Raw genomic sequence first — 27,881 nt, forward strand, 5'->3', positions numbered from 1 at the left:
AGGGTGGGTGGATGGTCGGGCGGAGGGTGGCGGCGGCGGTGGATGGCAGAGGCGATGGTCGGGGGTTGTCCCTTGCTAAGCCAGCGTTAAGGGTGGCTAGAGTAGGTACGTAGAGCTTACGGGACGTACCACAGGGATGAGAGAACGCAAGCAAGTGAGACGGAAGGGAACGGTAGGAGCGAGAGAGTGGATTCGTGTGCTTGTTTGCAAGGGCCGAGAAACGCGCGTGAGGAAGGAAGAGAGATTGAGTCGAAATGGGAAGAGAGAGAGAGAGAAAGCGAAAGAGAAGGAAGACGAGAAAGAGCGAGTAGGTCCACCGTAGGAAGAGAAGGCGGTGGTAGAGAGAATGTATGGAGAACGAAGAGGAGAGCGCGGGTAAGCACAGAGTCCGTAGGTTGGCAGTCTTACAGATCAATAAAGCTAACCACCCACCCCCACCCCCTTTCCGAGGCCCACTCCCTTTCAAACCACCCACCTGACCACCTTCCGCCATCTCCTCGTCCGCCACTTCCTCCTCTACCTCTTCCCTCGGGTTGCCTCAAGAACAAACCCCAATATGTCTGACAACAATGCTCACCCGATGGATTAGACGCTTCCGCCAGGTACATATAAACGCATGCACGCGTACATGCACATAGCGGTGTGTGTATATGTATATATGGTATGTGTGTCGCGCTTATCTTCTCGTCATTGTTTCATTGCGACATCAGACTTACGTGCGTACGATATCGCGCTAGGATATATATATAAACATGTATACACACACACACATATATGTACGCATACAGATATGCGAACTTTTTCTTGCCGTGCAATTTTTTTTCTCTTCATACTCTTTTCTTCGTAGTTCATCGAGAGTGTCCGTGATCTATTAAATTTACCAAACGGGATGAATATTCATACGCGATCTCCAGTAACGTGGCAAGCCTTTACTTTCATCATCGTTAATTGACACTGATTCCTTGACATCCCTTATCGTGTACCACGCACGCGCGATGCTCGCCGGAAATTAGATTTAAAACGATCTGACCGTAACGACGTTGCGGTAATTTTTTATCCGGGTGATTGCCAGACGACGTATCCTTATATGATTATCATGATTTCAATCGGCATGTTTCATTTCAGAAGCTACCATAAAAAATTTATAAAAGCTTTTATTTTTACGCAGTAAAAAAATTGTATTTAGATACGTTGTCTGTTACGATGTTCTTGGAACAATATATATTGTCTACGATAATTTTTTGTAAGAGAATGCAGAATTAACGATCACGGATCAGTAATTGTGATTACGAAATACATTTTGTTTTTATGTTCTAAAAATATTGCCTTAATTTATAAAAAGTTGTATCGATTATTATGATTATTATAAATTATATAAAGGAGATATATACATATAATAAAAATCTTTGCGTTGAATACTTTAACTGCTTTTCCTTTCAGTAGAAAAAGAATACGCGGTTTGTCTACCGGAAGGTACATTCAAACAGGTGTACGACGCTCGACTTCCGACAAAAAAGCTCCACTAGTTTCCTGAGAAAACAAGCGAGTCGCGCATAGAACGTGTGCTTCCGCGATATGTAAAACGTATTTGCATTCATTTCACGATTTTTTATTCGACGTTTCTTACCCCAAGACGACGCGTAACGTCGCGCGAGTTTTTTTTTTTAGCCGAAGGAAAGAGATTAGTTCGTTCCACATAAAGAACTTACTACCGCGCGCCGAGGGAAAGAAAGGTAGTCTCTGGCTGGCCAAAGGAATTCCACTTTCCCGCGGTGTCGGTGGGATGGGTAATTGCACGTACAATTTTTTTTCCTCCGATCTTCCTTCCTTCGGAATTTTTCTCGGTTTTCTCCCGACGCGGTTCGCATCTCTCGCCATCGTCGTCTCCGGATACACGTTGAGACCGCCTGGACCGCGCGTGTTCCGTGTATGTCCGTGGGACAATGTATACGTGTATGTGTGTATATGTGCGGTTTGTGCGATGGTGGGAACCAAAGTTCACGGACTGAGAGGTCACCAACGTACACGCATACATGTGCGACGGCGACCCCTTTCAGAATATTTTCTCGGTTCTTTCTTGCGGACCCTCACCCTAAGCAGGACAACGTGGGGGGGTAGCTTGAGGTCCTGGTAAGACCCCCCACCAGCGATGCTCCTTATTGATCGTCCTCCGGCCCACCTCCCCAAGAGGGGCCGCACACCATGGTGTGTGCTTTCTCCTTCTCCTTTATCCTCGCTTAGGTCCACCCCCGCGGGCACCCTCCCGCCTTTGTAGAACCCACCTACCAAAAACCACCCTATCTCGCCGTCTCTCTTTTAACCTCGGCCGGCATCAGCTCGGTTCTTTCCCTTCCACCTTACTCGATAGTAACCCCCGGAACACAAAGAGCCGCCGTGATCCCCAGCGTCTGGGCACCACTATGGATAGTCCGGAAGCATAGTTGGACATCAGGTCCGACGACGCCAATTTACCGGCAATTTCGTTCCCGGGGAAAATTGATTGCGGTCTACAGAAATTCATAATTAGTTGGACGGGGCTGTCTGACATTCAAACGTGGGAGCGTTCTCCAAACAGGAACTTAAGTATGATTAAACGTCGAGGTGAACGACATTTCTCCGCGTCGCGTAGAAGGGAATACAATTGCGGAAGGAACGTGACAAAATGTCGCCATGCAAAATTCTTCGTTTTAGATGCGGCTTTTGTTAAATAAGAATTACGATGATATATAATCTTTAATGTATCAATTAATGATACGTTTGACTGTAGTTTATAAGTAACGGTTTCTCCTTTCTTATATGCTGAAAATTTTTATAATAAAAGTACGAATTGTAAGAAATGCGTGTGTATGTGTAACCATTAATCAAATTATTTATTTTTCAATAAAACACATGTCGTAAGATTAGTCTGTTTTTGTAACATTTTCGCAAACGATTCTTTTTTTTTGTGCATTTATCTAACTTCAGGAATTTCACAGAGAAGAAAGGGATCTCAATGAAAGAATAGAAGGTGCATCGGGCAAAGGCGGTAAAGTCGAACAGGTGCCGAGCACGTGGCCGATCGATGGCCAGGCAACGTGGTTTGCCTCCTTTTTTTCCAAGCGGGGCTTTTCCCGAAGAACCGCGCGCGGCGCCGTTTTTCATTCATATTTCCATGGTCGTGACCCGTTCATCGAAGGCTGCAACGCCGTGTTGCAGGAATCGATTTCGAATGGCGCATCACGCGCGCCCTTTCTCCGCCTCTTTTTCCCGCCACGGTTGTTCCCCTAGGTCGGGGTTACATTTATGTCATGTACCGCTTCGTATATTTATGTATGTGCCTTTTTTTCTCGCTGCCACGCTATATTTTATCAAAACGCTACGTGATCAAAGCGTAATCTGCAGAAGAACACATTTTCCGATTGACGCAGCAGAGCATTGTGCCGCGTTACATTGTAGTTAGTTGTTACGTAGAAAATAATAATTTTATTGACGATTGAAATTATATTGCTTATGAATTTTACGTATACTCGTTTAATTTTATGTAAGATATTATATATGATTTCTGCGTCTAATTTAAAATAGGTATCTCAAATGCACGAATTTCTTTATCTACGAGAACTGATTTCAAGTATAGACATTCAATAATACAAGATGATTTGCGATGTGGGCGGTAAACGAAACAGATAGTTTGAGTTTTTAATTGGATACATTTTTATACCAGAATGAATTACTAGATATATTCCCTAGGCTGGGCTGGTTGTAGGTCGGCGTTGCATTTACGTTGTGTTGTTTTCCTCCTTTTCTTCCAACATTTTACAGTCCGTTCACTCGAGGGACAATAAAAATTGCACAACTCGACGATATCACTCTGCGTGATATAACGTAGGAATTTTGCCCAATGAAATTGTCTCGAAAGGGGCATTGAACAATATGTATAATGAAAATGTTTTAGGCAAACAGAGAAAGAGAGAGAGAGAGAGAGAGAGAGAGAGAGAGAGAGAGAGAGAGAGAGAGAGAAAGAAAGATAGAGAGAGAGACAGATGAGGGGGAGAAGAGGGAGAGTAACTACAATTGTTATGCGATTGCTGTGCGTTGGTGCAACATTAACGAAAAGCAAATGTTAACGTCATGTATAACGTTTTTAAGCGAACCACCGGAATAAATTGTTACAATCGTGATAACGATATTGTCTATTATTTAAAAGCGCTCGATTTGTTATGGTACTGAGAACCGGATATGATATGAGAACGAAATAATCTATGAGCGACCACATGTTGCGCGTCGGGAATTTCTTTTCTTTGTAAACAATTCTTGGCGATTGAATATTCCAAATAATAAAAAAGTAAAGCGTAAGAGCGTAACTAACAATAGATATCGCAATATTTAAAATATTTCGAAAAAAAGTAATTGCGATTAATAGTGAATGAAAAAGTCATCAAATGAATATCCATTATTACATATTATTTACTAATTTGACAAAAATAAAAATTTTTGAAGAAGTGATAATAAAATAGAAAACGCAAAGAAAATAAATTTTCGAAAAAAAAAAAATTAAAGATCTCGACATTTACATCACACTGTTTCTGATTGCCAACTTGGACCCAAAATGATCTACGAGGAGCAATTTGGGGATGACGGAGGCTGTGTAGCCGTGGCAGCTCCAGTCTATCGGAGATATCCGATCAGCGCAACAGCTGATGGCTCGCGTATCTATCGACCCATCGGCTGCCATCGATATTGTAATAGTTTGCTAATAGTCCGACGATTGTTCGACCATTGACGTGACCTGTAAGCGGACACTGAGCTCGTCTCCATCAGCTCGTCTCCATCAGACGCGATGTGAGCAAGGAGGAGAGCGAAACGACGAGATAGAATGAGAGGTAGAGGTAGAGGGAGAGAGAGAGAGAAATAGAGAGAAGAAAGAAAAAGAGAGAGGGTGAGGAAGAGCGATCGAATGCCCGCGGAAATTTTAACGCTCTATAACATGCGGTAAACTCGATTATCCGCGGCTACGAATTCCCACTTTTTGTTCTCCTTCCATGCCGGATACGTACGTTTTCCGTGTTGCACGCGCCCGTATATATGCGGCATAACGTGTGAACACACAGTGAATAATGCCTCTATTTGTCGAGTTCGACTTTGCTGCCGCGGCGCCGGAAGTGTCGTCCAATTTTGTTGTCAAATCGATTCCCTTTGGTTGCCAGTTTTCGCGCTAATTGCTCCATTACTACCGGCAATTTCGGCCAATATTTTCTTGACGAGTTCAAATAAAATATCGTTACGATATTAGTGAGAGAACGTCACTCTATATCGGTTCGTCATGCGAGCGACACCTTTCGTTATTCGCGTGTTCGGTTTCATCTTCCGATACGGGACAGCGGATTAAAGTCGCATCATGCTTCAATGTAAATAAGATGTGTTTCGTAATGTTAATGCGCGGGAGGTGTACGGTGGAAGCAAGAAGCGCTAATTTCATACACATTAAATGTGCAAACATTTAAATAATTTATAAGCCGTGCGCTTAGTTTTTAATATTAAACGGTAGCTTTCTCCCAACGGGTATTTTATTTTTCGTAGCGCCAAGCGCTTAACAGAGGAGAGAGATATAATCTTCGTTAATAATAAAAGAAATATATCAATTAATGTATATATCGAGTGTATTAAAAGAGTTTATACTTGAGTGTTTTTATCTACAGAATTATAAATTAAATTCACCGGCTAATGATATTTGAACGCGGCTTCACTGCTATTTATCAGTGAGATTTTTTTTCCGCTTCATAAGGTATCGTGTCGGGCTCCGATCTTGGGCGGGTCTCTGGTCTTTGTAAGCGCGTGCAAACACTTTTTACCGACGCCATTAACGATGACCACTCGGTCATCGTAAACTCCGGAGAAAGGTGGATCGTGTGTCCTCAAACAGTTACCCTTTCTTCTTTATTCCCCCCCCCCCCGATTGGCCCTAATTATGTTTGCGTTTCTGAGTACAGACTCACTTTTTTCTTCTAATTAGTCATGGTTAATCATCATCTAGCAGCACATGTCCCGTGTGAGCTTGTTTATTAAGAAGAGCCAGCTGTTTTAATTTGATCAACGTATATATAATTTATTCAAGATATTACTTGCGCAACCATGTAATGCGTTACGCATTATCTATTCATGTAACACTTACTGCGACAGATTAAAACAATAATCATTTTTGAAAATTAATTGGAAAACTCAGCGTTTTTCATATCTGACATGTAACTCAAACTTTGTTGCAATAAAAAAATAATAAAACGACAAAAAATCAATCTTTATCATCTTTATCATTTCGTTAATCTTACATTTTTCGCATAAAAGCGAAAGCGCTGATTTCACTTTGGGGCTCGTAACGTACATTTTAATAATGAAAAAACCATGACGTGCCCCTATTTTCTACGTATATATGCGTGAGTGAAATTTGTAATGCACGTGAACATTTATAGACGCATTCGTACGCTGTTACGGTTTTTTTGAGAGGAGCGCCGATTCCGCGTACGAAAAATACGATGCGCGCGGTCAGGGCCGTACGAGAGGTGATGCAGTCGCGTTACAGGCGTGTCGGTGCAGTATTTGGTCGATGCACCTACCACATAGGGGGTCGAAGTACCGTCGCTCTGTATGCGTGTGGCACGCGCATTGAAAAAAGAGCGAATTCGAATTCGCGTTTGCGCCGCCGCGGCGCGTCGACCAGCGGTAAAGTAACAGCTGTTTTCGTGTGTCGCGACGCGACGCGGAGAAGCGAAAAAAAAGAGGGTGGAAAGAGGGAAAGGGAACGGGATGAGGAGAGAGAAAAGCAACAATCGAAACCGTGTCGGGCAACGGCCGTGGCCTGCGTAGCAGTCCACAATAAAAATCGACGTTGTTTCAATGTCACGAATATATATTTCCCGCAATTCCTTTTTATTTTATTTTTCTGGCCGCGATACGTCTTATAATGGACAACGCGAGCGAGACGTTAAACCGCGAGAATGAAAGCTTATTGTCTGACTAAAAGCACTAATTAGAGAAAATTATGACAATTAGAGCATCGTGCGAAAGTAGATACGCGTATTATTCTTTTAATGCGTAAAACCCCTAGCCGACTCTTTTTGAATTTTGAGATCTATGAAATCTACTTTAATCCCATTTTTTTCTTCACATCGTATTATTACGAAATAAGCTTACCTGCTTTTATCAGATTTAAGGATTTTTAATGGATAAGCCTGAATACATATTTCTTTTCGACCCCAAAAATTTGCAGCAAAATAAAATATTACGTAAAATATAAAGATTCTATCGAAAGTTTTAAATCAAAGAGATGCGTACCTACCAATTCAAATACGACGTGACAGTGGACTGTATTTAATTAATTAATTGACTATTTTATAATTATTACGGTGTAAAGATAATTTTGTCTGAATATAATAAAGTAATATACCACATTTTTTATTAAGAAAAATTGTTATTATGTATTTTATGTATTATCTGTGAAATTAATTTGTCACAAATACTCGTTAGGAGCAACTTATTTTAATTATTATATAATGTATTTATTATGTAGCTATTTTTGCGGCATCTTTGATAAAAAATCTTATATATTTGTGATTTTCAAAAGGATCTTTTATGAGACTTTGTTATGTATTATTATATATAATTATGCGTAGTTTGACTCAGAACATATTTTTAATATTTAATACAAATATCAAAGAAATCTTTATTCTTTCTCTTTTCCTACTTCTCTCTTTTTCTCTTTCTTTCTAAATTGGTAATATCTTAATTATGCACTCTGTGCAAAAAATTTATATAGATTGAAATTATATTTTATATTAATAGAAGAGTGTTTAACAGAAACATCGAGCTACTGTACATATTATATTGGTGATAGATTTCAATACATGATTAATTTATCGTGTTATAATCAATATGAGATAAATTCTTTGACGCAATTTAATCGTATCTGTTGAGTCATACAAACATGCTTGATTTTATCTAATAAAATATTGTCTTAAGTGTGAACTTCATAAATCGAAATACTGGGGGAATCATTTAAAATCATTAAAAAATCTGAAAAGAAAGACATTATATGTGAAATTTATTAATCATAAAATTTTCAAAATCAGACATAATTTCTCTATTACATTTATTTATTTTAATCCCATTATTGGTTTGTATATAAAAATATAGGAAAGTTAAAAATATTAAAAATATAATAGGAAAGTGGAATATATTATTCACGGCATTCAGAGAGGATTACAATTTCTTTCGCCATCAAACTGAGCATAAAGTTAATCTCGCGAATGCATATGCGAAACTCTGTTAATAGTCGGAATATAGCGCGCGCTATCGAGACTACATACAAACAACGCAAATTCATCGGATAGTGCAGTTGGACTGGTATGGCGGGCACGTAAAAGTCGCGGAAAGTCGTTCTCCATATTTCACGCGCATTTCCCGAAAAGTATACTTTGCTGATCACGTAGACGCGATTGGGCAAACTCTAGTTTCGCGCTCATGGTCGCCCTCGGGGGCTAGAATCGGGCACTAGTCGGCGGAGGGGAGAGAGGACGAAAATAGGTAAGGGGAAAGGAAGGCGAACACAAGGACTGCGGGCGTTCGGCAAGGGGGTAAAGGGGGAATGGTTAGGTAGTTGAGCGCGGTGAGAAGGGTTGGTAGTTCCTGGAGCAAGGAGGAGAGGGTCAGTGGGACGACAGGGGGTGCGTTAAGCCACACCCGCAAAAACAGCCCCCTGCAGCTCCGGCAGCGACCGAGCGCATCGACCGACCAGTTTCCCCACCATCAGTACCGCACACAACGCAAGCGACAAGTTCGACTCGGTTTGCAAAAGCTTCTCGAGGATAGCAGCTAGTTCACCGCGCGGCTACCCGTCGCTCGCTCTAGCTCGCCGATCCTCTTTCGCTACGTGTCCTGTACATAGGTACTCCGTGATGCCTCCCTGCCCGTGTGTCCCTATCACCCTACCACGGTTTACCGATTGCACCTAACCCCGTTTGCACCTGCAGTGTGCCCTATGTAAATGCGCACACTTATCTGGAAGGTGCGATTTCGTAGAGTTCGCTCTAGAATCCTGGAATCGTTTGCTCTAAAATGAAGGTGCTTGGCTCCATTCAATACGTCTCCCAAAAGTATATGACTCATCTTTTGTCTCGTTAAAAAACTTGAAACATCCAGCCAAAAAAGGCAGATTTATCTTCATTTTAAATACTAATCTATAATTTTAAATATTATCCATAGACACGCATCTCTTTAGTAAATGGAAATTTTTTATTTTAATTTTTTTTTTGTTCAGCGATACATAATTTATCGAAAATTCGAGAGCTTATATTTAATTTTATATAAACATTCTATAAATAATAGCAAATATTTTTTTATTAACAACTGATGCACTTAAGGAAGTTCTTTGTAATTTTATATTATTGAGAGAGAGAAATCTTGGCAATTATATATTAGATACTTACTAAAGAGGAAAAAAGATCATTGAAAAAAATATATATAGAAAAAAATATAATTTTAAATAATATACAAATGGGTAAAATATTCTATCCGATGTGTGTTTTAGAGAAGAATTAAAATAAAGATGTAAAGCTTAAAGAGAGTGAGATTTTGCAAAAATTTTTATATACAATAATATTTGATAATTATACAGATGTATATTAAAATTTGATGTTTACATATATACCATGTATACAATGTATACAAAGTATACAAAATCAGATAGTTATGAGTTTCTCTTCGGTATTTATTTTTTTTATTAAAAGATTTGAGTGAGAACAATTTTTGTAGAAAATATAAAATTAGATGCAACACGCGCGCTCTTTCTCTCTCACTCTCTTTATATATCGAATCGAAACAAAAACTTCTATCTGCGTTTAAAACACTAAAATTAATCGTTAAAGTATTCCACCGCTATTCATCTAAGAATTCTAATATTCCATTCTGCGAAGGGTCTGATATCCCCACTCTTTGCTATCTCGCTTTGTCTCCCTCATTTCCATTTTCTCTTATCTGTCGATCTCCCCACTCTCGAAGCTACTTCTTCGAACCCTCAGATGCCACCCCCAACATCACCGTCGCCACTAACATCGCATGGCCACCTCCACCTCAGCCATCCCCTACGACTTCACCCTCCTTCGCATTACCGCGCGCATCCTTTCGCGCAGACGACGAAGAAAAGTGCGAAAAGCTCGGCTTTTTGCGCGCGAAAACTTTTCGAACTACTTCACAACCACCCACACCAGCGCGCTCGCGTAGAAGGGACGAAAGTTTTTAAATCGGGGGATGTGGGGACACGTATGCTTTTAGCTTAAGGAATTCCTTACGCTCTCGACTCGCAAAACTTTCTCGGCTACGACGGAAAATGGCATTTTCGCTATGTAAGAGAACTTTTTGCAAATAAATAACGAAGCTACCGGGTGTCTGCAAAATGGCCGCTCAAACTTATGCAAAGTTTTTTAGATGTTTAAGTGAATGCAAACGAAGCAGTTTATCGCAATGACATATCACATAGCATATTTTACAGATGACCGATTAATAAAGTCTTCAAATTATTAACGCGACATTTTAAATATTTAAAGTTTTTAAATTTGATAATTATTGTGCCATTCTTTCCAAAAGAATACATACTCTTATTCTTTTTCTTCATTTAAATCATAATTAAATAAAATCTATGCATATAAGTTAAATGTGATTTATTTAATTATTTTTCTACATAACCTACCATTATTTTATTCACTTTCTTGCACAATTTAAATTTATACTTATTGTAAACGACAAGATAAAATGCAACGCAAGTATTTTTTGTGTAATGGTAAATCGTTACGTAATTTTAAATGGCTCGACATCTTTCGTTCTGTCTGACATTTAGTCTGAGTCGTGTATCTGTCGGGAGTGGAAATGTCATAGCTAGAGTAAACGTGACGCGAAAGGCCAGGTCCATAGGCGTAGTCGTGCCGGCTAGCAAGGGAGAGCTTTAATTAAGGCAAGTAGAGAAAAGAAAAATCCTGAGGGAATTTATAGAGGTCGGCCGCCGCGCCAGGCGTTAAGGGACCGAAGGGAATGGAGAACCCCGGTTGAGACAGGGTCGGTCCTAAACTCGAAGGACCGGCCCTTGGTAATTTAGACCTTCGAAACGACTCTGTGGCCTATAGAAGGGATAAATGCGAAGCAGACTTTACTGCGTTAATTTCTTTACACAATTAAAAGGACGCTCTACCAGTTTTACTATTATTTTTCAGAGGACTCTTGTTTTTTATTTAGAATTTAAGAGGAGATATTGCTATAATGGTTCGAGTTTGGTTGCAATCTATTATAAATTGCATAGTTGATCATAATATTTGACGACGAAATATTCATATTTTGAGAATTATAATTGTAGAGGAGACACAATACAATTTTCATTCATTCTATTGTAGATATTTATATTTTAAAATCGTGAATATCTATACTTATCGGTTCTAATAATTTTAAAAAATTTGCTGAATGCGATCTAAATATACAATAATATTCCTTACAAATTATCTATTGTATTTTGAAGAAAACATATTTAAATTCGTGCTCTTCTCTATTTCATAAATTACCGCGAATAAAACTTTATAAAACGTAACGTTCTTCCTGATTCTGGATGCGCCGATTTGGACATGCAACCTTTTAGGCTTCGATCGCTATTCAGCGCGGCACGCTTACCTTTTTACACGAGTCAGAATCCCGAAAGAATTTTCCTCGGCGCGGCTCTATTAGTGCACCGAATAATGATGAGTTTAAACATGGCGTCGTTGTGCTAGGGCATATATAAAGGCGACTGCAACGATAGGTAGCACGCTTGGATTAACTTGGTCCGTTGATGAGGTGATTAAATGTTGATTAAACGCAGACTAAATTGCAGTCAAAAATATCGATCCCCCTGCCTTGACTCGGGTTTCTATCTTCGCCGTATTCCTATATACTTTGAGCGACTCATCTCGCTCTTTGTCCCTCGGTCACCTTTCAAACCCGCCGTAATCACGGTTATCTTACTCGGTACTAATGGAATTAGAGCGCCGCTTTGATACAGTCGCGTCTCTCGGTGAATAATTACGAGATTGCCTAACAACCAACGAACGCTCCTTCTCTCTCTCTCTCTCTCTCTCTCTCTCTCTCTCTCTTCCTCAGTTATTCTCTCTTGTACATAGGAAGAGATAACGGCAAGATAAGTTCAAGCTGACTATGTGATCGACACCATTGTGGGATCCATCGGATCTTTCTTTGGTCGTGTAAGCTGTTAAGTTTTGTATTTAGTTGACGAGTCCATCACAGCTTAGAATATATATATACATATTTCTCGACATACGATCGTGCCCAAGGCTTTTCACATCAATATCGCATCATAAAATACAATCTGGCCGCGCGTAATTATGACTTTATTAACGGCAAACGCAACGGTATGGTGCTTTTTATCGGACGCTTCGATTTTACGTACGTGCGTATAGCGCACGTAGACGTGAATAACCCACACGCGTGTATAAAACACGCCTATAAATCGCGCTTGCGTATCCGCACACCTGCACAATCGAGCTGCATTTGCCTGCGATCCGGTACGTGGCAATGGCGATGATAGTGGTGGACGACGGCGACTTTTAATCAATCCGATTATTGTCAGGAGAATTGGACCTGGCATCGTTCCTTCACTCGTTCCTGTGTACGTGTATTAACGTTTGACCCCGGATATCCCCACATTGCATCCTCCTTCCCCGCAACCTTCTGGCCACCCTTTGCACTCGCTCGGTTTGCACGCTTGGCGGCTTCGCTCTCTCGTTCGCTGTTCAATAGATCCGTCATATACATATACACATGTGTATATCTATACACACGCTCACATATATGTGTATATATATACAATATATGTATGTATGTATATAAATGTGTGTGTGTATGTCTACACATTTATGCACGTGTACGCGCGCGGGAGGCGGAGGACGATTTCTCGATCGACCTTAATTGACTCGTCGCACCAACTGCGTTTTCTTTTATTTTTGCCCTCTACACCACGCGCCCACTACGTTTCCCACCTTTCTTCTCAATATCACCGATGAAGCTGGAGTTCTACTTGCGCCGCTTAACGGGTAATCCCGTGGAAACACGCGATGGCGAGAGTCGCAGAGCTTCGAGTGAAAATAATCTCGATAAGACAGAGACATTCGCCGAGCGGATTAAGTTCTTGCTTGGAAGCTGATCGGTCTTTGGACAGTAATTAACGTATTCGTAATTGATATGGCATATGCTTGGAATTATGAAGATTGAAATATCGGATAGAAAGCTCTATTAAATAAGACAGTTAATTTAATTCCACTGCAAGAGAGGAAGATCTCTCAAAGAATAAAAATTTAATAAGACAATATTGGATAAATGTTCTTGTTAAGAAAAGATAACTCTGATATAAAAGACATATTATTTTTTAAATATTATCAATTAATTATCTATTACCGATTATGTAATTGACACGATGCATATTTTAAAGAATTAATTTAATGTGTCGAATAAATACTTTTTATTTTTTACTTAGGGAGATTATATTCTTCTTGAAAATGTAAAGCACCGTCTGTCTTATCTTTCACGTATGGTACTTATCTTAAGCATGATGCAATCTTATCAGAGAAGCTTTTCTCAATCATACTCTAGAACATTTTATTATTCACAAAATATTTAATTACCGTTCTGAAATTGTTTTCTGTTATTGATATAAATTCAATTTTTATCTTACTGCATATAAGCTGTACTTAATCCTTTATGCTTTCTTTAATTAACGAATCTTTAGATAAAAATAATATATCAAGATTTTCTTAGCGGAGATTCGACTCGATATAAATTTAATCTAACTCTTAAATTCTTTGATTTTATAACAAAATAGATAGTATATATAATTTTGAATGCTTTCTCACAAAAATCTCAAAATTTTGCTGAATTAAAAAAAGAACAAAATTTTATTATTTCTTTTCATTCTTTAAAGCTTGCTGCAACAAATCGTCTACAACTTAAGAATTTTTAGTATCTTAACGTGCTTATCAAGAGACAAATTTGTTTCAAATTGAATCAAGAATAGAAGATACATATAAAAGAAAGTTATGACACCCTGTATATAATTCGTATGCTAGCTATACTTAGAAACCGGCCAACGTGCAAATCGCATAGACACGCTTACACGCACGCACACACGCGCGCGCAAAGAAGTGGACAGCCTGGCCCTGACACTCAGAAGCACCATCAGTTATATAGAGGCCGCCGACTGGATCGCTACCACTACCATCACAAATACCACCATTACGAAGAGCCGCCACCCCCGTAACACATGGCGACGGCTATGTACGCGGAGAACGGGACGGTAGGGACGGCGGGAGAGGGGGTGGGAGGGGGTGGGAAACGGGGACGGTTTTTTAAATCTAGCCATCAAGGATCCATCCTGGCCTGGCTGAATGCCCGCGCGCCACACATCGAAAGCGATCTAACGCGACCGCGCGTATTTGTCGGCCGCCCATTATCCTCCACGAAATTCAATTACCGGTACGAGCGCAAAATCTATTTTTGCACGAAGGTTCAACACGAGTGTCACTTCTTGCGTCTTAGAACAGGCGTGCATCAAGTTTTTTTTTTCCCCATTTTATTGATCAAACAAGTAGATCTTAGTTCCTTTCTATAACACATTTGTTATTTATATTACTTTTTTTATTGAGCTTGTCAGCAGTAGAAAGAGAATGATACGATCGGTTTTACTTGTGTCTCATCTCGTTCTCTGTTCCGCATATTATCCTTCGTTGATCCCCTGAATTTTTTCCTACAATTATATGGAGAAGCTTCTCAATTTTTTGCACGTAAATATCGATCCCGATGTCGTGATCGATAAACTGAACGTAGGTGCGTCTTTTTACCTTGCAATATTTCAATGTCAATTATTACATAATATTTCTCAGAATGTGATATAGGATTAAAACGTAATTAGATCCTACTGCGTTCTTCTTCTCAATCAAGTTCAAAGTGTCGCGAATGCTTTTTCTTTCATTTTCACTGTACACCGCATACGGGGAAAAGGCCACGCGCAGCTTGTTATCGTTGCACGTAGCCATTCATTAATTAAATGTAAAGCATATGTAAAACGTATGATATAAAAATATAATTGCGCAACGAGGACGATATACTGCCACTCTGTAAATTTGTCGATCGCCCATTATTCTCGTCGAAATTCAATTACGGACGCGCTCGTGAAGCCTGTTTTTGTGATAACCTCTGCATGAATTGGGAGTTGTTTCCAGATGAAACTTATTTTATATTATTTATTTGCATCACTTCTTTTATCTTTTTTGCTCTTTATCACATTAATATTGAATGCTTATCCTTTATCATTTATGAAGTTCATTGAAACATTTTCTTTCTTTTTTCATTCTTATTCATTCTGGATATACATATTCTTATCATTTTTATGTTGCATAGTCAGGATAAATTAAAAAAAGTATATCTATATTACAAATTCTATTTGACATACTTTTATCGTAATGCAGATCGCATGCCACACAAGTGGAATATAAATAGAACGTTATTTAAAAAGGGGTACGCCAAAACTATTATATCATCGTTTTTATTAGATCGCTATTATAATAATAACAACGGTGCTGCAAATAAATATCATTTGATAAATTATTTATATGATAATTGATTTTGTATTGGAAAAGATTTATTTATATTTAGATTTTATATATTGTTTTGTTTTTACACATTGCATCTTTCTTTTCTTTCTACACAAGACTTTAGATTCCCTCGTTTCTACTCCATCACCTCGAATAGCCATCCTTTTTTACGAAAGCAAGAATTTTTTTTCTGATTAATCGACAGCCGATCGACCGCACTGTACATTCTCGAAAGCCCGTATTGTTTATTCCACGATTGGTAGACGCGATTGAAATCTTTCTCTCCTGTCGACCTTTGTCTTTCGCCTCTTTTGATTCAGAATGTCCAGCCACAGGCTGCAACCGTCCATTTAAAATATTACGTCTTTTCCGTAAATTGTTGAGATATTCTTAAATGCTCTGTCCAATCTAATCGTTAAATGACTGGTAGGAAAAGTAATGTTTATTCGAAAATCATTTTCTGAAAGATTCAATTTAATATTATTCGATATCAATATTTATGCAGATGATGTTACTATTACATTTTATAGATACAAGTTTTGAATCATTCTGCATAATATCGAAGCTGCAAATTACGGAAATTAAAGCTTCAGTGAAAATAAGTAATTCCAGAAAGTCAACTGTTTAATATTTAAACACAAATAGAACTACTCGTGTGCATAATTGCAGATATCTCGACACAGCGCTATATAGCGGTAATCATAAATTCTCGACGCAACGACGATATCGTTACAGATTAAAGTAGAACAAAATAACACGTTTCCCCTGACAGTTCGATATTTCAGCAATCAGAATTTCAGAAATCACATACATACACAAATATAATTTAAAATTATTTTAGTTATTTTTATACACTGCGGTTGTATCTTAAAATTACATATTTTTGATGTTTTAAAAAAATAAAAGATAAAATTAAAGATGTATTGCGCTCTTGCGTAAATATAATTTTAATTAATAATAATAATTTTGGATATAAACGCGGCGATGATAAATCCTGTTATATTTGCGAGAAAACGACTGAATGTGATAAAAACGTTGGTGCGTTTTGTTATGGCCAGCGCGCGTGTCGCGAAAATCTCATCACTTAAGGCTTAATAACCAGGACACGCAGATACCAACGAGAACGCGCTCATTTATTTCCGCGTCTTTTGCCGCGATAGTTTTCCCTCTTTTTGTCGCGCGTCCCGCTTTTTCTTCCCTTGCCCTTCGAGTGCGAAAGACCGAGCGCGAAAAAGAGAGAGGAATGTCGGGCGGGCCGGGTCGAGCCCGCTAAAAAACGCCAGTGCGAGCCACGATGACTTTCGGAATCATTTTTCAAAATGTCTGCCTCTGCCTCGAGGGGGGGTGACCCCGACGGGCGGCGGCGGCGAGGGGGACAAGGGGTGGTCAACCCCCGTGGCGTAGGGTGGCAAGATGGCGTCGCACGGTAAATCGATGGAGGCTAGTCACTGCAGGCGCCCTCGCTTTCACAGCTCCGAGCCCCCCCCCCCTTCCCCCTTTCTCTCCGTCCAACCCCCAGACCACCACCCACTTTGCTTCCCCCCCGTTCTCCCCCTCATTTTCGAGCTTCACGCAAGCGCTCGTACTGTGAACGTCGAGTCTTCGGTCATTTAAGCATAATTTTGTACGGGTCTAGCATAGTAACCTGCGCTTTACTGAAAAATATAAAAAGTATTTTTTATCTTTTTTTGTTCACGAAAAAAAATCAGTTTTTGAGAGGACCTGAAAGAAGAAATGGAAATTTGACCTATCGATATATATTTTTCTTTTCTCTTTTCTTTTATTCTCGATAGAGATCTCTACACAAGAAATGCATTAGAAATAAACAATATATATATATATATATATATATATATACACACTAACACGAACTTGCCGATAATTATATTAGAATACATTAGGCTGTAAATAACGTGACAGTCGAAAGTAAACGAAAAGTTTGCAGGAAAATTTAAGCCGATCGCATTCCAATATGATTTTTCCGATAAACCTATCTCATTTTAATATTCAACATCCGTAAACGCACCGGAACAAAGGCGAATAGCCGCCGCTACAAATCGGTTAGTATTTGTATCGGATGCATCCCGCGAAGCGCACACTGTGTACAATAAAAATTTCAAGCGGATCGTTAAAACTGGTTTTTATCCCGCGCACTGTGCAAGCGAACCCGTTTGATTCTCTGTCTGAGAAATGTAACCGCCGAGGGTGAGAAGCCGCCGCGGTTTTTAAAAAGAACACACGCCACAACAGGTTTCCGTCTTTTAATCCTCCTGCGCTCGTTTAACAGTCTCTCGCGTCAATGTGCAAATGAAAATTTTCATAGACACGTTAACGTCGCCTTCCTCGTACCGGCTAATGCTACGAAATTTTCATAAGTGCGCTAATTTCATTGTACTAATTAGAATATTTTAAAATTTACGTAAACGCGCGACACGGGGGCCACGCCGTAGGACTCAATTACGAATAAAACCCGCGAGCACGAGCGAATTAAATGTCTCAGTGGGAAAACACGTGTTTAGAAGGGCGCTTTCCTAGCAATTTAACACACATGTAAGTTGTTTCTCCCACATGTCACTCTCTACATTGCGAGAGTCGAAGACACACGCAGAGCGAAATACCGATTGATCAATCAGATGCTCCGATATCGTCTATTATCGGAAATCCTCGTCAGATGTTTGACATTGATGCCCGTCTGAGATTTATGCACGTCGCGAAATGTGTTTCGATTATACCATAGATAGGCATCAATATAGTCATATTGTAAACTCGGTGCACTTTTTCAATGTTCTGACATCTTAAATCAATATCAATAAAAAAGATTGTTGCCGTAAATTGAACATATATCGATTTGACAAATTGGCATACTAATATCTTTTTAATATTCGCGTTGACTTGTTAAAATATAAAATATATAAACAATATTATTTTTTTAAATCTCTCTCTCTCTCTCTCCCTCTCTCTCTTTCTCTCTCTCTCTTATATAATTAACTACCGTTTACTAGATTAGGCTTACTATGAGAGCGAAATAAATATATTTTTTGTTGTCCGCTTTGCTTAAAGCTTATCTCTATTTTTCCTTGGATCGCGAATTTGAATGCATTATTGTTTTTTTTGAAAGCGAACGTATTTGTTCTTACACGTGTATCATGTTATCACATAAATATATGTTTAATGCAAATGGTATTTTAAAACGCAATCAAAAAGTCAATGTATACATATTACTATATATGAATATTTAATGGTTATCGATGTTTTATAAGAATGATTAATAATGCAGATAACACAAGATTGATATACAAATGATTGATTGTCCAAAATAAAGTTACAATTAAAGCGTGAATTGCATAAAAACTCCATTTACTTGATGGCTTAATTATATCATTAACCCGATATTAACTCGATAATTAATATAATAATATGTAGAGAATAATCAATTTACTTAAAATGTTAAACTCTTTCAAGGGATATATCGAGGTGTTTGTAGAGAATATATGTGTGAACTAACCGATCATATATTATATTTTAAATACATTTATTATTTAAATTTAAATGATTTATCGAATTGTTACGCTGTATTAATTTGCATTTTCGTATTTTTAGTGTTTTGCATGCGATCCTTCTCTCTCTCTCTCTCTCTCTCTCTCTCTCTCTCTCTCTCTCTCTCTCTCTCTTTTACTCTTTGCTTAATAAAATATCCATTAACATTTCTCCATTATTTTCATTGATTCTTTTAATTCTTTTATTTTTTGAATCTTAACAGAGATCTTTGTCAAGTTAATAACATTTATTGATTAATCGTATCAAATAATCTATAAGGATTAAAACAAATTTATGGCACAAAATACATGCGTAAAAATGACAAATCTCAATATGATAATAAAATCGGGCGATGCGAATCGGATAATTGACATTGAAAAAATAAATAACATCTTATCAAGATCGATATTATTATTAGATAAATAACTCCTCTTTTCATTGAAGGTTCGTAAATACATGCTGGTCCGGCATTTACTTTACAGATAGATAGTTTTTCTTTTTTACTACATAGTAGATTAAATTTATGTACGTAAAATTTGATGTGAATTATTTCAGTAAATAATATATGATCTCTGTGGATTTTTTATTAATAAAAAAATGAACTTTTAAAAATTTATTTAAATGTCGCTCTATCTCTTAATTATTAATTGTTTTTATTTTCTTGTCTGCTCTAATTACATTTACATTTTTTTCAAGATGTATCTCTCTTTTTGAAACATTCTCACTTTTCCTTCTAGAGATTCAAAAATAAAAGTTATTTTTCTTCCAAGTACATTTACTTGTTGTTCATCGTTTATAAATTTATATCATTTCTATAGAAATTGACCTCTTTTTTTTCTTGTTAATATTTTCTGATATATATATAGTATTTTAATTCTTATATATATTTTATTATCTTTTCTAAAAGCTATATTTATAATTAATAGTACGATATTAATATCTAATAATCAAATATAATCGAGATTTATATACATGACAATCTTTTCTTTCTATCATAAATTCAATGATTATTATTTGTATGAATAACGGCTTTCTCATTATTCTCAACGAGATATAATAATCCCTGGTTAAAAAAATAAAAAAAAATCATTTAAAAGATTTGTAAAATTGTTAAATTGAATCGTGTGTGTTGCTCGAAATTATAATTTAAGTATTCGATAGCATGTCTCTATAATTGCATTTGTTTTTGTTAGAATTTACTGAAAGCGTTTTTGCGTTTTTCAAAATCTATTAATTTAATCTACTAGAGCTTACTTGCAATAATAAATAAATATTGTCTTTCAGAGAATTTTTTTTTATCCAAATCTTTTTTTTTTCTAATTGAAATAGAATTCAGAAACATATGTGGTTAAAATTAGAACTCTGTTTTGCATTTGATACAGTCTTATATATCGTAGATATCTAAAAAAATAACATGACTTAAAAAATTGAAGGAACACAAGATAAACGAAATTTTAGAATTCAGAAAATATGCATATAAATGTCATGTAGTTGCGATACGAACTGGACATCTCAGATTATTATCGGACAATCGCATAGTTGCAAAAAGAAGAGATAGGCATTTATCTTATCGTTAAAATTGTATATTAAGATAACTGTAATATATTAAGATAGCTCAATGTAATCGCTTTATAAGCGGCCGTACGAGCAATGTTAATAGCAGAATAACGACAAACATGGAAACACGTGTTTTGATTGGTTTCTTGCTCATCTGCACCACGACTGGTAAAAATAATATTTGTGTATAATATTTCTCTAAGAAAAAAAAAAAAAAAAAAAAAAAAAATATTTATGTTATTTTACATTTACACATTAATTTTTTAAAATCTAAATAGAAATTCCTTTTACGTGCAATATATTTCTATTTTATTTATATGATATATGTCTCTCTCTCTCTCTCTTTTTCTTATATTTTATTATTTCTTAGAGGCAAATAGTTTTTTTAAAGAAAACCGATAATACAATTTTATGTAATAAAATATATTTTAGAAATTTGATATTTTCGAAATGTAAATATCTCGAGCGTAATGACACGTTTATATTAAAAATATTTTATCGTATTTTTCGTAAAAAATAAAAGAAAAATGAAATTTTTGCACTAAAAATCTTTAAAATTCGATGACACTCAACAAGAAGTTGTCTTTTTCATTTTATATAACATCATAACATTAAGAATTTTATGCCTTGATTGTACAGGGCTTCCAGTCAAACATAAATTTTATAATAATGATATCTTCACTCCAATGGATTACGCATTACTTGAAAACACGACAGCGTATATGTACGACGATAATGAGAATTTGGTGAAACTAACATTGGATGACGACATGGAGAATTTATACGAAACTCAGATGAATATCGAAAATCGTGTCTTTTTCTTCCTATACACGAGAAAAAATCCTACCATACCAAGAACACTTTACGTCAATGATAAAGATTCTCTAAGATATAGCAATTTTGATCCTACCAAACCAACGCGTTTCATAACTCACGGATGGATGAATTCTCGGAGTAGTTCAGCGTGTTTTCTGATTCGCGACGGTACGTTTGCACACAATGAAGGATTATTAATGAAAAATATAGAATGCGATTTCTTTATAGAAATAAATATGAAATTTAATTACATCAGAAGATAATATCAAAATTTGAAATTGTCAACGTTTGCTGCTTTTTATGCTGTAGCTTATGTGAAGAATGAAGATTCTAATGTTATCGTTATTGATTGGGGCAGCATAAGCCGTAGGCCTTATGTTTGGGCTAGCAACCGTGTTATCATGGTCGGTCAATTCGTCTCCACTATGATTGATTTCCTCGAGAAGCAAGGGATGGATTTGTCGAAAACCATACTGATCGGTCACTCTCTTGGTGCCCATGTAGTCGGATTGGCAGCTCGCAATGCTCAGGGCGAAGTCGGCTTCGTTGCGGGTAAGTTTTTAATGAATTACTTGTCGAATATCATTAAATTTCATAGATTTTAACAGACTATTTAAATACCAGAATTTTTTTTCTTTCTTCTTGTTTAATACTTGTTTAATACTTGTTTAATACTTGTTTAATACTTGTTTGATACTTTTCATAATATATATTTCTTTAATATAAGATATGTCATAATATTCGCAATATTTATATTCTTTCTTGTACTAACAATAAGTATAATTACATACGTTAATTATGTCGATAGTCAATTAACTATGAATATTTAATAATATGACATAATGCGAATCTCTATGCCGTTTCAGGACTAGATCCAGCTTTCCCCGGTTTTAGCTTAGCGGGTCCAGGGTCCAGGATATCGAGCGACGACGCGAAGTACGTAGAGATCATTCATACGAATGGCGGTTTGCTCGGCTTTTTGACAGCGATTGGCGATTCCGATTTTTATCCTAACGGAGGAGAAAAACAGGCTGGTTGTCTATTGGATCTTGGCGCGTGCTCTCACGCTCGTTCGTTCAGATTCTTTGCTGAGTCTATCAACAGCCCGTTAGGATTTCACGGAAGAAAATGCAATGATTTCGTTCGATTTAAAATGGGCCTATGCAACGATCAGCATACATCCCTCATGGGCCATCGCAAGTCGCAATTGGACGCGCGCGGCAAATATTATCTATTGACTAATACAAAATCGCCATACGCGAAGGGTCCGTTCTCGGCATAATTGTTCGTTGAGAAAGAGACAGAGAAGCAAAGATAGAGATGTGAGATGGAAAACTCATTGTCAGTCTGATTACGGCCGTCAGAGCGAGAATTCTGGATTTGGAAATTCATTGCGGAACAGGAAAGAGATCCGCGCTAGGCTAAACTCGTTTCTCTCAGCAATCGATCGGACGCATTTACGGTGCGTAATTTCGTTTCCGTTCGCAGCGGCTGTTTCAAGCGCGAGTATCGCAAGCTCCCATCGTATCTCGCACGCACGCGCTATTCTTATAATCCCGTCTAAGCCGTGAAATCGATGGTTGCTGGATCATCGGTATCATTTATTGAAAGAACAAAACAAAGCATTATCGCCGTGTCGCGCGACATTTTGCTTTATCATCGACCGAATTACCAGCGTAAGCGCGAGCAGGGAAAGAGACGTATTTTGCGAGATACGTCTCATATGTACGCAAAAACGCATTGTAACATTTTATTGAAAATGCAAAATACTCGGAGGAAGAATACTCGGTGTTCTAAATGCAAGCCAAGTCGACGTTAAATATACATATCAATTTCTCTTCCGTTGTCCGTTTTCTCGCATACAACTCGAACGCTTTGGTTTTGCACACGCGTGCAAATATTCGCCAAGATACATGGCCTCTCGAAACGCGAATTGCTCAAACCAGTTGCTGACTTAGTCGCGGTGCATTAAATTATATCGTAATATATCTCGTGTATATCGTGCATAGCAACGAAGATAATAAGGCGATACGGGAAACAGTCGGATCAAATCGCGCGTTGAATTTTAGGCTCCGGGTTGTTTCAAGTAAACGGTCGTAGATATTTATCAATTTGATATAATATACGGGATAAAGTTGAAGAAGAAAAATATAAGCAAAATAAGAGAGACTCGCTCGTAACGAGAGTCTTTTTCGTCGAATAATTTTAGCGTAGACGCAGATGTAATGTGTTGATCGCAGCAACTGCGATAATTACGGCTATCAATTTAAAAAATGCGTTAATTGCAATCGTTACTCTTCGAAAAATGCGTTAAACATTCCGCATTCCAAATCCATAACGCTTGATCGTCATAATCATTTACGTGATATCAATACAAAGAAATGTGATAAGATTTATACAACAGAGCACTAATGTACAAATAAAATTACCATATTTTTACAAAATATCAAATATATGTCTCTTTTATTAATATACCAAAGTCCATTTTAAATGATCCATAATTCGCGAAAAAATTTGGGAATTTTAAAATTTGATATATAATTTTACATATACAATATACATATGCAATATACAGAAAACATTTGAAGAACTAAAATATATGCATGTACCAAATAATATATATTTCAAGCAACATATATCGAAAAGTATACAAAAGCACACAAAATTATAATTTTTATTAAAAAATTTTTTTGTAAATTATAGATCATTTAAAAGAATTTCAAAACTAAAATTTATAATAATTGGTTGCTCTTAGCCATAATGTAATAATCATAATGTTTTATATAATGAAAATATTTTCTAATAACGTTAACTGAACATCTGTTACCAAACAGCGTTTGTGAAGTAATCGAATTGTTTCGTAAGATTTGAAAAGAAAACACCGAGTTGCAATTTAAGTTATATAAAGAGTATTTGCATTGGATATTAGCATTAGAATCACATAAGATGCTTTGTCAATATATTACATAATAATATGTTTGATACAACTGTAAAACGGATGCATATGTGCGTTCAAAAAATATTAGTAACTTTAAAAATGTTACGCAATTGATATAGAATACTCAGTTTATAAAACAATTGATTTTCTCATCGCTAAATTATGATGCGATATCTACAAGCGATAAGGTGCCGAATGTTTCCATTGCGGATGTATCTATAGGCTGTATGTATCAATTGTTCTCGCACGCAATTGAAATATCTGCGATAAAAGTTGGCGTAGCCAGGCGAGTTTCATTAACTAGTGAACAATAGGTTTGCCGGTTGTAAGCCAGCTACCTGAGATGAATAAAGGTCCCGAGCTGGGATAGACGGACCGAAAAAATCCTAATGCAGGACGTCCCAGATAGGAATAATTTTTCTTGGTCAAAAAGGCATTTTTTATTATCCATCAAGATAATCCTATTATATCAAACACATCAATTTTCATCCTTATCACTAGTACCACGCAATGTAATACATTATTTTTTGGCTTCCGCATGTAAATGCTATCTTATCATATCGTGTATATTATTACGTTTCTACTGACTTACATGATTTTTGTTCGATACGCGCGCGCACGATCAAATCATCGATCAAATTAATTGATAGATAGTATAAACTTTGCTATCAATACCGAAATCTATGAGAGTATTACGCAATGTGTGCATGCAATCGTATTCATTTAATACAGTTAAATAATTGTCAATATGTCTTTTTAATTTTGTTTTATCTTACATTATCTTATCCCGTTTTAAATAGATTCGGTGCTATATATGTATAATATTTGAGATTCCTTTTATCTTTCGTAAGACGAAAAAAATTATATATAACATCACCAATCCATTTTCCTCGTTTCGTATTTTAACGTTCGAAAGTGCAAGCCTTTAAATGAGATTTACACAGTTCTAAAATTCAAATACAATTGGCACGTAGAGAAGCACGTTATTCAATTGTAACGGTAATAATTCTTTCCTCGTTTGACACGCCCTGTCCGAGGTGTAGGTCAAGATTAAAACCCAAAATTGACGCCGAGGGAAAAATTAAAGTTGTAAAGTTTCTGGTATCTATCAACACGAGACGGGTCCATATATCAGCGCAGCACATCTAGCGTCCGTTGCCTGTGTCTCAACCGTGGAAATGTTGTCCTTTCTATCGCGTTCAAGTTGTAAGCTTGTCGGGGACCATTTTTTTCCCGGTACGGAACAATCCCCTTGGCGTTTATTTTTTGAAAGTATCGACACCGAATGAGAATTTATTTGCTCCTTTTATAGTTGATGTGTCGTTCAAGAAAACCATCGTGTGTGTATACACGCACATTTGCACAAAGCTGAGATACCTTGATTAAAATATTTAAAAACAAAGAGAGAACAATATATATGATAATATTTATAATATTAATACAAATTAGAAATATATATTATTAATATTATAATATTTCTAATCTTTTTTTTTATCAGAGAATTAAAAAAAGATACATATATATATCAAGTAATTAAATTGCAGCAACCATATGAAAAAAAAAAAAAAAAAACAACTACATATTGTTCGCGAGCCAAAAAATTACACAGTAATATTTATTATTTGTATTCGAGTAACCTCGAATGATATATTACAGAATGTCAAGAAACCACGTATTAAGTAAAAGAAAGATAACTATTATTACACGAGTATTATCGCAAAGTCGACGATGATTATCATGGATAGTCTTATTACGGAATCTAAGAGCAATGCAAATGTAAGAGTACAGAATGTACAATAACGTGATCGTCGTCGTCATAATATTATTCTGTCTTTAGCCGGAAGCAATTTTCTTATATCGAAGCTTCCAATTAGAGAGGCGGAATAACACGGTGAGCGTATAACCAGCGGACCCGTTTCCGCTGATCACCCTTCGAGATACATAGGTATATTTAATAATCGCCGTATTTCACTTTTTGTGCCTTTGCGGCGACTCGTATGGCGATCAGTTATGAGAGAAACCGGAACGACGAAGGGTTTAAAAAAGCGTCATTTTTTTTTTTTTTTTGGCGAAACAAACGTTTTCATGTACGCGAGATATTTTTTATGTATTCGCGCGCGATCTCTTAGAAAACGAATTACCCAGTCGGACCGTTCATGTCGGATATCTTGAAAGCGATCAACGCATTCGATCTCTCATTGTCAATTAATTCACCCGGAATCGTTATTGTCGCGGTGCATTTTCGAGAGTCCTTGTATTATCATATGCGCACGCGTACACTAGTCATCGGAGTGTGTATCGCGAGGTGCTCTTTAACGGCGTATATGTGTACACAAACTACATAAAATAATTGCTAAATGAATCGCCCCGCTGTTTTTCCCGCCGTTTAAGCGAACTTATTAAGCGAATATTTTAATTAACGCGACGATTAATCACACATCCGGTCGTCACGTTTACGCAAATATATTATTTACGCATTTCCAAAGAGTATCCATCGTATATCGAGGAAATGAACTGATAATATTACATTATACGCATAATTGCGCCAATTATGGATGACTTTTGTTAACTAATTATACGAGGTTCTGGGAAATTCTGGAAATGCTTTTCCAAAGCGTCGAACACATACATAGTAGACGCGTATCGAATCAGATACGTAGATGAAATTTCATAATCGCGAGAAGGGAGGAGAAAGAAATCGTAGGGCGAGTAATGGGAGAGCGGGCGACGAAAACGCATAATTTTAGATCGTAAATACGTAATCCGAGCTAGGGTGGTCATGCACTTACGTTTAATTGGTTCTTATGACAGTCATCTTAATTGACCGAGCCACTATTATCGGATAGGATTACTGTGTATTTATACGGTGCCTTATGGTCTTCGCTGCGTGACTCAACGTCGATTGTAGAAAGGACTCTTCGTTCTCAGAGGAACACCAGAATCTATTTAATTATTCGTAATAATATAACGCGCGTATATGAGTGCGATATATAAATTAAATACTTGATAAAAATTAAAGTTTGTTACCGGTAAAAAAAAAGCGTGTTTGATTCAATTTCGTATATTCTTTGATGCACGTTAGAGTATACGATATACGGTATAATTTTGAGTTTCTAAAAAATCGTTGTGAGAGCTCGCGAAATTATTCTCGCATTTTCCGAAAGCGATGAATAAAATCATACATAACGAACGCCTGAATCCGGTTACACGAGGTTTTCCAAAAGTGGTCAAGGCGAGGCTGGGTGGACAGGTCGTTAATAAAGCTTGAAGAAGGGCCATTAATCACGGGCTATCTCGGAGTCGAGCTTGCTCGTGTAAATACCCACGGAGATATTTACCCAAACGCGCGTAAGTTGTGCGTACGCGCGTCGTCATCCCTCCCCCTT

At 37.1% G+C, this 27,881-nt stretch overlaps 1 protein-coding gene and 1 long non-coding RNA gene across 4 annotated transcripts in view; one reads left to right on the top strand and one right to left on the bottom strand.

Moving 5' to 3' along the window:
- Positions 1-23,690, top strand: part of LOC138943030 (inactive pancreatic lipase-related protein 1-like) — a 29,267-nt gene extending 5,577 nt beyond the window's left edge. Inside the window, exons 2-5 of the mRNA XM_070313548.1 lie at positions 20,799-20,909; positions 21,381-21,725; positions 21,867-22,109; positions 22,424-23,690. Coding sequence (XP_070169649.1) covers positions 20,799-20,909; positions 21,381-21,725; positions 21,867-22,109; positions 22,424-22,839 — 1,115 coding nt within the window. The 3' untranslated portion in view covers positions 22,840-23,690. The remainder of the gene's footprint in view (positions 1-20,798; positions 20,910-21,380; positions 21,726-21,866; positions 22,110-22,423) is intronic.
- The window catches only part of LOC138943205 (uncharacterized), a 178,944-nt gene that overhangs the window by 135,266 nt on the left and 15,797 nt on the right, over positions 1-27,881 (bottom strand). The gene's annotated exons all lie outside the window — the stretch shown is intronic.

The sequence above is a fragment of the Polyergus mexicanus genome, unplaced genomic scaffold (genome assembly GCF_030449975.1).
Source record: "Polyergus mexicanus isolate NDT 795.1 unplaced genomic scaffold, iyPolMexi1.0 SCAF_25, whole genome shotgun sequence".
NCBI lineage: Eukaryota > Metazoa > Arthropoda > Insecta > Hymenoptera > Formicidae > Polyergus > Polyergus mexicanus.